This window comes from Oncorhynchus mykiss, chromosome 6, assembly GCF_057628025.1.
Source record: "Oncorhynchus mykiss isolate SJ-2025 chromosome 6, ASM5762802v1, whole genome shotgun sequence".
Classification (NCBI taxonomy): Eukaryota; Metazoa; Chordata; class Actinopteri; order Salmoniformes; family Salmonidae; genus Oncorhynchus; species Oncorhynchus mykiss.
Genome location: NC_143027.1, coordinates 69,831,778 through 69,843,782, shown reverse-complemented (window position 1 = coordinate 69,843,782; position 12,005 = coordinate 69,831,778). Strand labels below are relative to the sequence as shown.

At 41.0% G+C, this 12,005-nt stretch overlaps 1 protein-coding gene across 1 annotated transcript; it reads right to left on the bottom strand.

The window, feature by feature from the left end:
• Nucleotides 1-2,000: 2,000 nt before the first annotated feature.
• On the bottom strand, nucleotides 2,001-6,366 carry LOC110525047 (DNA replication complex GINS protein PSF2-like). Its single transcript, XM_090238736.1, has 4 exons — nucleotides 5,995-6,366; nucleotides 5,309-5,406; nucleotides 5,049-5,148; nucleotides 2,001-4,900 (listed from the first exon to the last, which is right to left on the bottom strand). Exons 2-4 carry the CDS (start codon nucleotides 5,316-5,318, stop codon nucleotides 4,756-4,758), a joined length of 255 nt encoding a protein of 84 aa, XP_090094862.1. The 5' UTR covers nucleotides 5,319-5,406; nucleotides 5,995-6,366; the 3' UTR covers nucleotides 2,001-4,755.
• Between the last annotated feature and the right edge of the window lie 5,639 nt (nucleotides 6,367-12,005).

Genomic DNA, 12,005 nt, shown 5'->3' with positions numbered 1-12,005 from the left:
TTTCAATACTTAAGTATGTTTTAGCAATTACATTTACTTTTGATACTTAAGTATATTTAAAACCAAATACATTTAGACTTTTACTGAAGTAGTATTTTACTGGGTGACTCACTTTTCTTGAGTCATTTTCTATTAAGTTATCTTTACTTTTACTTACTGCGTCATGTCAATGGAGCAGTCCTTAGTAAAACATGTATCCAGCTGGACTGCTTCATAGCAGACATGGCAAAGCAATCGCTGAATTTATCTAGAGCAGGTGGATTTAAATATACTATGGATTTCACATGATTGGGCAGGGGTGCAGCATTGGGTGGGCCTTGGAGGGCACAGGCCCACCCACTTGTGAGCCATGCCCAGCCAACCTGTATTCTTTTTTTCAGCACAAAGGGGCTTTATTACAGACAGAAATACTTTATTCCCCCCCCCCCCAAAAAAAATCTGAATGTTTTATTATACTTTTGCTGTGTACTAGATCATGTGGGTTTTTTCCTCAAGTGTTTTTTTCCTCAGACATAAATAAACAATTCCAGGTAAGTCAAAGGTAAGATTAATAAAACATTGCCCTCTTGCTAGATTATTGACTACAGACATAGCAAAACAGTGCAAATGGCTGTCAGCTCAACTTTAATTTGAATTTTCGACAGATTTAACAGAATGTATGGACAGAACAGTTCAGAATATTAGGGATCAATGAAAGAAAGTCAATACACGCATTTTCGTCTCTTTTTCAACCCCAATTTGTCAATAACATTTTTGTTCTAATATTGTATATTATTTAGGGTTAGGAAAGTATTCATAAATAATCATAAAAAATATGTTAAGAGAGCCTTTACACACTAAATATATTGGTGAATGGGCCTCCCGGGTGGCGCAGTGGTTAAGGGCGCTGTACTGCAGCGCCAGCTGTGCTATCAGAGTCCTGGTTTCGCGCCCAGGCTCTGTCGTAACCGGCCGCGACCGGGAGGTCCGTGGGGCGACGCACAATTGGCCTAGCGTCGCCCGGGTTAGGGAGGGCTTGGTCGGTAGGGGTGTCCTTGTCTCATCTCGCACCAGCGACTCCTGTGGCGGGCTGGGCGCAGTGTACGCTAGCCAAGGTGGCCAGGTGCACGGTGTTTCCTCCGGCGCATTGGTGCGGCTGGCTTTCGGGTTGGATGTGCGCTGTGTTAAAGAAGCAGCGGCTTGGTTGTGTATCGGAGGACGCATGACTTTCAACCTTCGTCTCTCCCGAGCCCGTACGGGAGTTGTAGCGATGAGACAAGATAGTAGCTACTACAACAATTGGATACTACGAAATTGGGGAGAAAAAGGGGTAAAATTCAAAAAATATATATATATAAATAAATAAATATATTGGTGAATAAAAAATACAACATACATCCTGAATGTTGCCATATTCAAATGTTCAATCTATGAAATATTTGAAGATTAGGGATTGTTTTTTATAATTACAACATTCTAGAAATCATAAATCAACTTGGTAGGTTTGGCACTACATTGTCATTTGTGCTTGGGTCTCCAAATGTCGTCTCTGCCAGCATTTCATAAACTTAATTTTGTCTCCAGCAATCATAAGGTAAGAGATTCTAAACAATTGTCATTTATAATTACAATCCCAACAGATTACTCATTTACCTAGCTCTTATCGAGTTGTAAATTACAGTGCATTGAGAATGGTATTATTTCGTAGATGTTGTTTTGTCATGCATAATGGGTGTGGAATTATGAGGGAATTACGTTTTAAAAACAGCGTAGAATACAGAGTATCTTTAGACACACCTCCACCACACCTGCATTCCTTTCATCTCCACCTCAAACCTCAAAGTTGCAAGATGGCGCTGACAGAGATGGTCGCCTCGCTTCGAGTTCTTAGGAAACTATGCAGTATTTCGTTTTTTTATGTATTTTTTCTCACATTGCTACCCCAGGATATCTTATGTGTGGTGGTTCATTTCTTTACTATCAAAAGAGGAGAGACAAACGTATCACACAAGTCAGAGTTATACTTAAACCAAATCTTTAATAGTGAGAGCTTTGCAATAGCGATGGCTTGTCAACGAATCACCGTCTCTTTGATGATTCGTTGAAAGCGCCCGAGACAAAAGTACAAAAGTCTTTTATAGCCAAGATACATCCCTTTCAACCTACATGATGATCAACAGATATATGGAATGGGTCACAAGGTTCAGATCTGTATGAAATATACCTATTATACATAGCAGACAGTATCTGCTGTGTCAACAGTTTTCACTGTATAGAGACCAGTGTCTGGCCCTCCGACTCCAAACTGGAACCATCTCTCCCTGGTACGGTATAGGACAGAAACAGTAACTCATGCTCTGGAATGCTCTTTAGGTTTTATCACCCAAAAGACATTGTAAATCTCCTGTCAGTGTGATCTCCCAGAGGCCCATCAGTAGAACACACAAAGAATAGTTAACAAAATACTCTATTATGTTGAATAAAACAACCATTTGATGTAATAAAAGTATTTTAAAATAATCTTGCAATTTCTCCTCTGACATATGTCTTATTACATACAACCTGGAAGAACTATTGGAGAGCGACGTCAACATTACGACCAGGAATTCAACTTTCCCGAAAGCGGATCCTCTGTTTGAACCACCACCCAGGACAATGGATCTAATCCCAGAAGCCGACCCAAAACAACGGCGCCACAGAAGGGGCAGAAGGATCAGCCTCCTGGTCAGTCTCCGTAGACGTGCACACCGACCACCGCTCCCGAGTATACTACTCGCCAATGTCCAGTCTCTTGACACGGTAGACGAAATTCAAGCAAGGGTTGCCTTCCAGAGAGACATCAGAGATTGAAACATTCTCTTTTTCACGGAAACATGGCTCTCTCGGGATATGTTGTCGGAATCGGTCCGACCACCGGGCTTCTCCATGCATCACGCAGACAGATATAAACACCTCTCTGGGAAGAGGAAGGGTGGGAGGGTATGCTTCATGATTAACAACTCATGGTGTAATCATAACAACACACAGGAACTCAAGTCCTTCTGCTCACCTGACTTAGAATTCCTTACAATCAAATGTCGGCCATTTTACCCCCCAAGAGAATTCTCATCAGTTATAGTCACAGCTGGGTACATTCCCCCTCAAGCAGACACCAAGACAGCCCTAAAGGAACTTCACTGGACTCTATGTAAACTGGAAACCACAAGGGTGCGTTCTCAGCCCCCGCCTGTACTCCTTGTTCACCCTTAGACTGCGTGACCATGCACACCTCCAACTCAATCATCAAGTTTGCAGATGGCACAAGAGTAGTGGGCTTGATTACCAACAACAACGAGACAGCCTACAAGGAGGAGGTGAGTGCACTCGGAATGTGGTGTCAGGAAAACAACCGCTCACTCAACGTCAACAAAACAAAGGAGATGATCGTGGACTTCAGCAAAAAGCAGAGGGAGCACCCCGTTATCCACATCGAAGGGACAGCAGTGGAGACAGTGGAAAGTTACAAGTTCCTCGGCGTACACAACACAGACAGACAGAAATGGTCCACCCACACAGACAGTTTGGTGAAGAAGGCGCAACAGTGCCTCTTCAACCTCAGGAGGCTGAAGAAATCTGGCTTGTCACCCAAAACCCTGACAAACTTTTACAGATGCACAATGGAGAGCATCCTGTCGGGCTGTATCACAACCTGGTACGGCAACTGCACCGCCCTCAACCGCAAGGCTCTCCAGAGTCTGCACAACGCCTCACTAGGGGGCAAACTACCTGCCCTCCATGACACCTACAGCACCCGATGTCACAGGAAGTGTATTTTTTGCCTGATTCCATTCGATTTTATTCAAATTTTCCTTTTGTTTTTCAGGTTTTTGTCCAGTTCTAGTCCGTAAATTCAGGTTTTCACTAAAAAAAAAAACATTTTTTAATAGAAAAGTTACAGGAAATACAAATCACTGATGCATTCTGTTCATGCCTTATGATAAACTTGGGCTAATTAATGTTCAATAACATTCCCTACTAAGTTCAATGCATTTTAGAATTTAGTTGAATTCTGTTTTAATGTCTGGATTCCGTGATTCCGTTATTTTACTTTGCAGCCGGTGCAAATGTTTAGTATAGCTGGGCCTAAGTCTGCTCCATCTTGCTTTGGAGAGGAGAGGCTGCGGCCCAGGTCCAGTTCTAGTCCGTAAATACAGATCAGTGGTGCTGGGCTTTGCCCCCACTGGAGCCGAGCTGGAGGTTTCAACGCAGTTTATACATGCAGTTGAGAGTGTCCAGCCGGAACGACTGTGTCATGTTAATCTACATCAGAGTTAGGTTATCCAGCTGGAGAGGGAAAGATGGAGAGGGAGATAAAAAGAGAATGTAAATAAGGGGACAAATAATGTTTCTACACAAAGTTCACACATTTAACAACATATACAGATGCATTCATCTAACTATGCTTTACTTCTATCATCTTATTAATGCCAGGTGTCTTTTCTTGTGTGTGTTGGGACCGTTGTGTAAATGTATGTGAAATGAAGTTGGATTGAGTGAGTTTGTTTTGCTTGAATTTCTTGTTTTCACATGCAAAACGGTTTGCTCTTGATATAAACCCATGTATCAATTTATCTGCCTTTCCAGACTAGCCTATGTTTCTGAACAGTCTATCATGCTGCCTCGTTGACAATATGACCCGGTGGCGCCGACTACTGTTCGATTTGAGCAAGGCAGTCCGCCCTCATCGGTTTTGCTCGGTCACATGAAGGGCCACAACCTGGTTCTAATCGAACTTCCTCAGTGATTGATTGATACCAAGGCGTGTGCTTCCTGCTGGCTGATGAAGCTGTCAGCGGAGAGGCGGAACTTGGCGATGCGCGTGTCCCAGATGTCCTTCACCAGTGTGCGGATCTCATCCGCTTTGGGAATGTTATCAGATGCACTGCAGAGAAACAGGGATATATGACAACACACTAAACACACAATTAGGAGCCACCTTCCAATTCCAGTCAAATTATAAATCAATAGCTGTATCCAAACTAAGACAACATATCCAAGCTTAAAGTTAAGAAGTGTAGGATGATACTGACTGATTGAGTAGCAGCTTGGTCAGCTCCATGTAGTATGGACTGGGGACAGGGGTGAATGTGTCTTCCTTCCTCTCTAGCTCTCTTATCTCCTCCAGTTTCTCTGTACATAGATGAAAAAGGAAAGAAGTTCAACTCTGACAATGGTTTAAATAGAAGTACCATCTTTGTAGAGAATATATTAACATACATAATTTATACATATTGATATTTAACCAGGACTATGATAAACCCTCTGGGAGACATCTGTCTCCTTAACTTACCTACATCCATCCACTCTGGTGGCACTATCCTTCAGATTGAGGGCCAGCCACACAGGCACGTCGACCGGTAGCCCTGGGTTAAAAAGACCAAGGTCACCCTGAAGACAGAAATCCACTTCTGAGTCATACTTGGCAGAATGTAAACAAACGTACAATATCAGTAACGTTAGCTAATTAGCCATGTCCCATCCCCATGGATCTGATGGAAACACATGGGAGCCTGGAGTGTAGCTAACTAGTTAAATGGCTTTCCCCCCCCCAGATTTTTGGTCTTAATTGTGGTCAGTTTTGCTACATTCTCTTAGTATTTTTTTAAATTTTAAAAGGATTGTATGGTGTTCTATTCAGACTGAAAATAGTTTGGGGAAAATGGTTCATATTAAGTTATGGCTGCAATCCCACTAACAGGATAAGTGTCATCAACAACCGCTGAACAGCATAGCGCTACATACAATAAATATTACTACAAATATTTATGTTCATGAAATCACAAGTGCAATATAGGAAAACACAGCTTAGCCTTTTTTTAATCCACCTGTCGTGTCAGATTTTGAAATTATGCTTTACAGCGAAATCAATCTAAGCGTTTGTGTAAGTTTATCGATAGCACGACAAAACATTAAGTACACTTAGCATCAGGTAGCTTGGTCACGAAAATCAGAAAAGCAGTCAAATGAATCGTTTACCTTTGATGGTCTTTGGTTGTTTTCACTCATGAGACTCCCAGTTACACAACAAATGTTCCGTTTGTTCCATAAAGATTATTTTTATATCCAAAATACCTCAGTTTGTTTGTCGCATTATGTTCAGAAATCCACAGGAAAGAGCGGTCATGACAACGCAGACGAAAATTCCAAATAGTTTCCATTATGTCCACAGAAACATGTCAAACGTTTTTTATAATCAATCCTCAGGATGTTTTTAAAATATATAATCGATAATATATCAACCGCGAATGTCTTTCACAGTAGGAGAGGGAAAAGCAATACCTATCCAAACTCTGTTGTGCGAGCAAAACTCATGTGACCACATGACACGATGTTATTGTTCTGGCTAATTTTTCAAAATAAAAGGCTGAAACTATGTCTGAAGACTGTTGACACCTTGAGGAAGCGATAGGAAAATAAATCTGGTTCATATCCCTTTAAATCCAGCAAAGGGAGGCTATGGAACATGGCGTTTTCAAAATAGAAGCCACTTCCTGTTTTGATTTTCCGCAGGGTTTTGCCTGCAATATCAGTTCTGTTATACTCACAGACAATATTTTGACAGTTTTAGAAACTTTAGATTGTTTTCTATCCAATACTAATAATAATATGCATATATTAGCAACTGAGACTGAGGAGCTGGCCATTTACAATGGGCACCTTTTCATCCAAGCTACTCAATACTGCCCCTGCAGCCATAAAAAGTTACAAATCTTTAAAAATATAATTTAAAGACAGAAAGAAAAAAAAATAAACTGGTTAGCAATGCTAATGACATTAACCAACTCACCCCGATCAAGTAGATTTTGTCAAGACTGAAATTGGGGATAATCTTCACTACCTCCTTCTCGGCAACGAATTCGACTTCAGAAGGGTCCATTCTAACCTTACTTTTATCGTTTTACGTGTAACGTTACCTCCGCAGCAATATTGCCTGTAGTATCGCTGTTGTTGCAAGTTCCCGCAAAATATTCAAAGAGGTGTCACATGGAACGCGGAAGTCCCTCCTCCTCTCCAAATCAGTCAATTGCATACAATCGTCACTGGGTGGCAGTATTTCCCACACTAGAGGCACAGACGCACAACATAGCCAGAGACGTTAGAGAAAGACCTCCAGATAGAAACAACACTTCATATTGCCACCTGAAATAATTGGATGGGTGTAATAAGCAATATGGGGTCGATTCCGACCCGAGTTAAGCACGCGTAAATGGAACATAGGCTAATTCCCTTTTTATGCACTTTTCTCTCTATGTGTATGCTGACCTTGATTCTATTCAACCCGCTATTCGTTCAGGCTGGAGAGCTAATAAATTAAGGTGTGATGGAGATATGTCTAATAAGAAAAACGTACTGAACAGTGTTCAATAGGAATCAGGATTTAAAAAGTGTTTTCTAAAATGTATCATTATAATTATTATTAAAGTATTATTATTCATATTGTTATTACTATTATTATTAATAGTAGCATTATAAATAATGTTTGTTATTTTGAACTGCTCTTACCATGATAACTAGTAATCATTACTTTTAATGCTGTTAACAATAATGTCAATGTTACACGGAACCCAAACCGGCTGCGCGTGTGCGCCATCGTGCGCTATCGTGCATACATTTATTTTGTCCCCCTACACAAAATGCGATCACGACACACAGGTTAAAATATTTGTAAAAACTCTGAACCAATGACATTCATTTGGGGACAGGTCGAAAAGCATTAAACATGTATGGCAATTTAGCTAGTTAGCCTGCACTTGCTAGCTAATTTGTCCTATTTAGCTAGCTTGCTGTTGCTAGCTAATTTGTCCTGAGATATAAACAATGACTTGTTATTTTACCTGAAATGCACAAGGTCCTGTACTCCAACAATTAATCCACACATAAAATGGCCAACCAAATAATTTCTAGTCATCTCTCCTCCTTCCAGGCTTTTTCATCTTTGAACTTATATGGTGATTGGCATCTACACTTTCATAGTATTACCACGACAACCGGCAAAACAGTTCGTCTTTCAATCACTCACGTGGGTATAACCAATGAGGGGATAGCACGTGGGTGTAACCAATGAGGAGATGGGAGAGGCAGGACTAGCAGGGCGATCTGCGTCAGAAATAGAAAGGAGTTCTATTTTAGCCCTTGGCAATGCAGATGCTCTTTGGCGCGCGCGAGCAGTGTGGGTGCAATAACTGAATAACATGGATTTCAAAATTCATTTTGCAACGCTCACGCACGCGATGTGTCCTTGACTGGTCAGCATGTTATAATCACACTGTATATAGACTTTTTCTATTGTGTTATTAACTGTACGTTTCTTTATTCCATGTGTAACTCTGTGTTGTTGTTTGTGTCACACTGCTTTGCTTTATCTTGGCCAGGTCGCAGTTGTAAATGAGAACTTGCTCTCAACTGGCCTACCTGGTTAAATAAAGGTGAAATACATTTTTTACATTTTTTTAATCAGGCTGACTGGCTCTTGTTCAGGCAAATGAGAAATAAGTGCACTCAGGCTATCCGGAAGGCCAAGGTTAGTTACTTTAAGGAGCAGTTCTCTCTCTGTGGGTCTAATCCCAAGAAGTTCTGGAAAACGATTAAAGACCTGGAGAATAAACCCTCCTCCTCACAGCTGCCCATGTCCCTTAATGTTGATGATGTGGTTGTTACTGATAAGAAGCACATGGCTGAGCTCTTTGAATACCACTTCATTAAGTCAGGAGTCCTATTTGACTCCGCCATGCCTCCTTGCCCGTCCAAAATTTCCTCATCTCCCACCCCTTCTAATGCGTCTATCCCCGATGGTTCTCCCTCTTTTCCCCCTGCCCATCTACAAAGTTTCTCCCTGCAGGCAGTCACTGAGTCCAAGGTGCTAAAGGAGCTCCTGAAACTTGACCCCCAAAAAACATCTGGGTCAGATGGTTTAGACCTTCTTCTTTAATGTTGCTGCCCTTATCATCGCCAAGTCTATCTTCGACCTTTTTAACCTGACTCTCCTTTCTGGGGAGGTTCCCATTGCTTGGAAGGCAGCTACGGATTGTCCTTTATTTAAAGGGGGAGATCAAGCTGATTCTAACTGACCTATTTCTATTTTTCCCTTTTTATCAAAAGTGTTGGAAAAATGTGTCAATAATCAACTGACTGGCTTTCTTGATGTCTATAGTATTCTATCTGGTATGCAATCTGGTTTCCGCTCAGGTTATGGATGTGTCACTGCAACCTTAAAGGTCCTCAATGATGTTACCATTGCCCTTGATTATAAGCAATGTTGCTGCTATTTGTATTGACTTAGCCAAAGTTTTTTATACGGTAGATCATTCCATTCTTGTGAGCCGGCTAAGGAGTATTGGTGTCTCTGAGGAGAGTGCAGTGTATAAAGTCGAATCTGCTATCTCAGCCACTGCCTGTCACCAAGGGAGTACCCCAAGGCCCCATGCTCTTCTCAATTTACATCAACAACGTAGCTCAGGCAGTAGGAAGCTCTCTCATCCATTTATGTGCAGATGATACAGTATTATACTCAGCTGGCCCCTCCCCGGAGTTTGTGTTAAATGCTCTACAACAAAGCTTTGTTTGTGTCCAACAAGCTTTCTCTACCCTTAACCTTGTTAGGAACACCTCCAAAACAAAAGTAATGTGGTTTGGTAAGAAGAATGTCCCTCTCCCCACGGGTGTGATTACTACCTCTGAGGGTTTAGAGATTGAGGTAGTCACCTCATACAAGTACTTGGGAGTATGGCTAAAGTTAAATCTAGGCTTGGTTTCCTCAATCGTAATTGCTCCTCTTTCACCCCAGCTGCCAAACTAACCCTGATTCAGATGACCATCCTACCCATGCTAGATTACGGAGACATAATTTATGGATCGGCAGGTAAGGGTGGTCTCGAGCGGCTAGATGTTTTTTTACCATTCGGCCATCAGATTTGCCCCCAATGCTCCTTATAGGACACATCACTGCACTCTATACTCCTTTGTAAACTGGTCATCTCTGTATACGCATCGCAAGACCCACTGGTTGATGCTTATTTATAAAACCCTCTTAGGCCTCACTCCCCCCTATCTGAGATATCTACTGCAGCCCTCATCCTCCACATACAACACCCGTTCTGGCAGTCACATTCTCTAAAGGTCTCCAAAGCACACTCATCCCTGGGTCGCTCCTCTTTTCAGTTCACTGCAGCTAGCGACTGGAACGAGCTGCAACAAACACTCAAACTGGACAGTTTTATCTCAATCTCTTCATTCAAAGACTCAATCATGGACACTCTTACTGAGAGTTGTGGCTGCTTTGTGATGTATGGTTGTCTCTATCTTCTTGTCCTTTGTGCTGTTGACTTTTCCCAATAATGTTTGTATCATGTTTTGTGCTGCTACCATGTTGTGTTGCTACCATGTTGTTGTTATGTTGTGCTGCCGCCATGTTATGTTGTTGTCTTAGGTCTCTCTTTATGTAGTGTTGTGTTGTCTCTCTTGTCATGATGTGTGTTTTGTCCCATATTTATATATATATATATTTTAATCCCAGCCCCCATCCCCACAGGAGGCCTTTTGCCTTTTGATAAGCCGTCATTGTAAATATTAATTTGTTCTTAACTGACTTGCCTAGTTAAATAAAGGTTAAATAAAATACAAATAAATAAATACAAAAAAATGTTGTGCTATAATGGCAAATCCCTTTATTCCTTTTTGTCTACAGATATGCTTTATAATTCCCTTATTATTCCACAGCCTTTATACCCTAGGAAACCATGAATAAGGTCAAGTGAACCTGCCCTTTCCTAGTGGAAAAAGCATCTACTTCATTTTTCCCCCATAGAAATTACAGCATTCTCCATGCACTGTAATTCATCAACTGATAAGAGCTATTGTTAAGATCTAGGTAAATTAGTAATCCGTTTGGTGAAAGGGATGGTAACTAGACATAGCATTTTTTTTTATATGATTTTCCCTTATGATCCCTGGAGACTAATGTGAAACCAGTCATGTGGAAGCAAACAGGAAATCATATAAACACTAACAGTTAAATAGGCTACAAATGGCTGTGCCATTATTCAGAATTGCAATTGTGTGCCTTCACAATTTAAGTGGATGAAATTTGGAGACCCAAGCTATAGGCTTCTGTCGCCTCTTCACTGTTGATGTTGAGACTGGTGTTTTGCGGGTACTATTTAATGAAGCTGCCAGATAAGGACTTGTGAGGCGTCTGTTTCTCAAACTAGACACTCTAATGTACGTGTCCTCTTGCTCAGTTGTTTACCAGGGCCTCCCACTCCTCTTTCTATTCTGGTTAGAGACAGTTTGCGCTGTTCTGTGAGTGAGGGGAGTTGTACACAGCGTTGTCCGAGATCTTCAGGTTCTTGGCAATTTCTCACAGGGAATAACCTTCATTTCTCAGAACAAGAATAGACTGACGAGTTTCAGAAGAAAGTTATATGTTTATGGCCATTTTGAGCCTGTAATCGAACCCACAAATGCTGATGTTCCAGATACTCAACTAGTCTAAAGGCCAGTTTTATTGCTTCTTTAATCAGAACAACAGTTTTCAGCTGTGCTAACATAATTGAAAAAGGGTTTTCTAATGATCAATTAGCCTTTTAAAATGATAAACTTGGATAAGCTAACACAACGTGCCATTGGAACATAGGAGTGATGGTTGCTGATAATGGGCCTCTACGCCTATGTAGATATTCCATAAAATATATTAAGTTTCCAGCTACAATAGTCATTTACAAAATGAATGTCTACACTGTATTTCTTATTGTTTGATGCTATTTTAATGGACAAAAAAAGTGCTTTTGTTTCAAAAACAAAGACATTTCTAAGTGACCCCAAACTTTTGAACGGTAGTGTATATACCTGGGCTTTTCTCCATTTTATTTTACAATTTGTACCATGTTAAATATTGGCTAATATCAGGACCCACCATCAGTAATACCCACATACATTTATAACTGTCACGTTAGTGTTTGTTTTCTTCAATTTGTAGCTGACATTTTGCA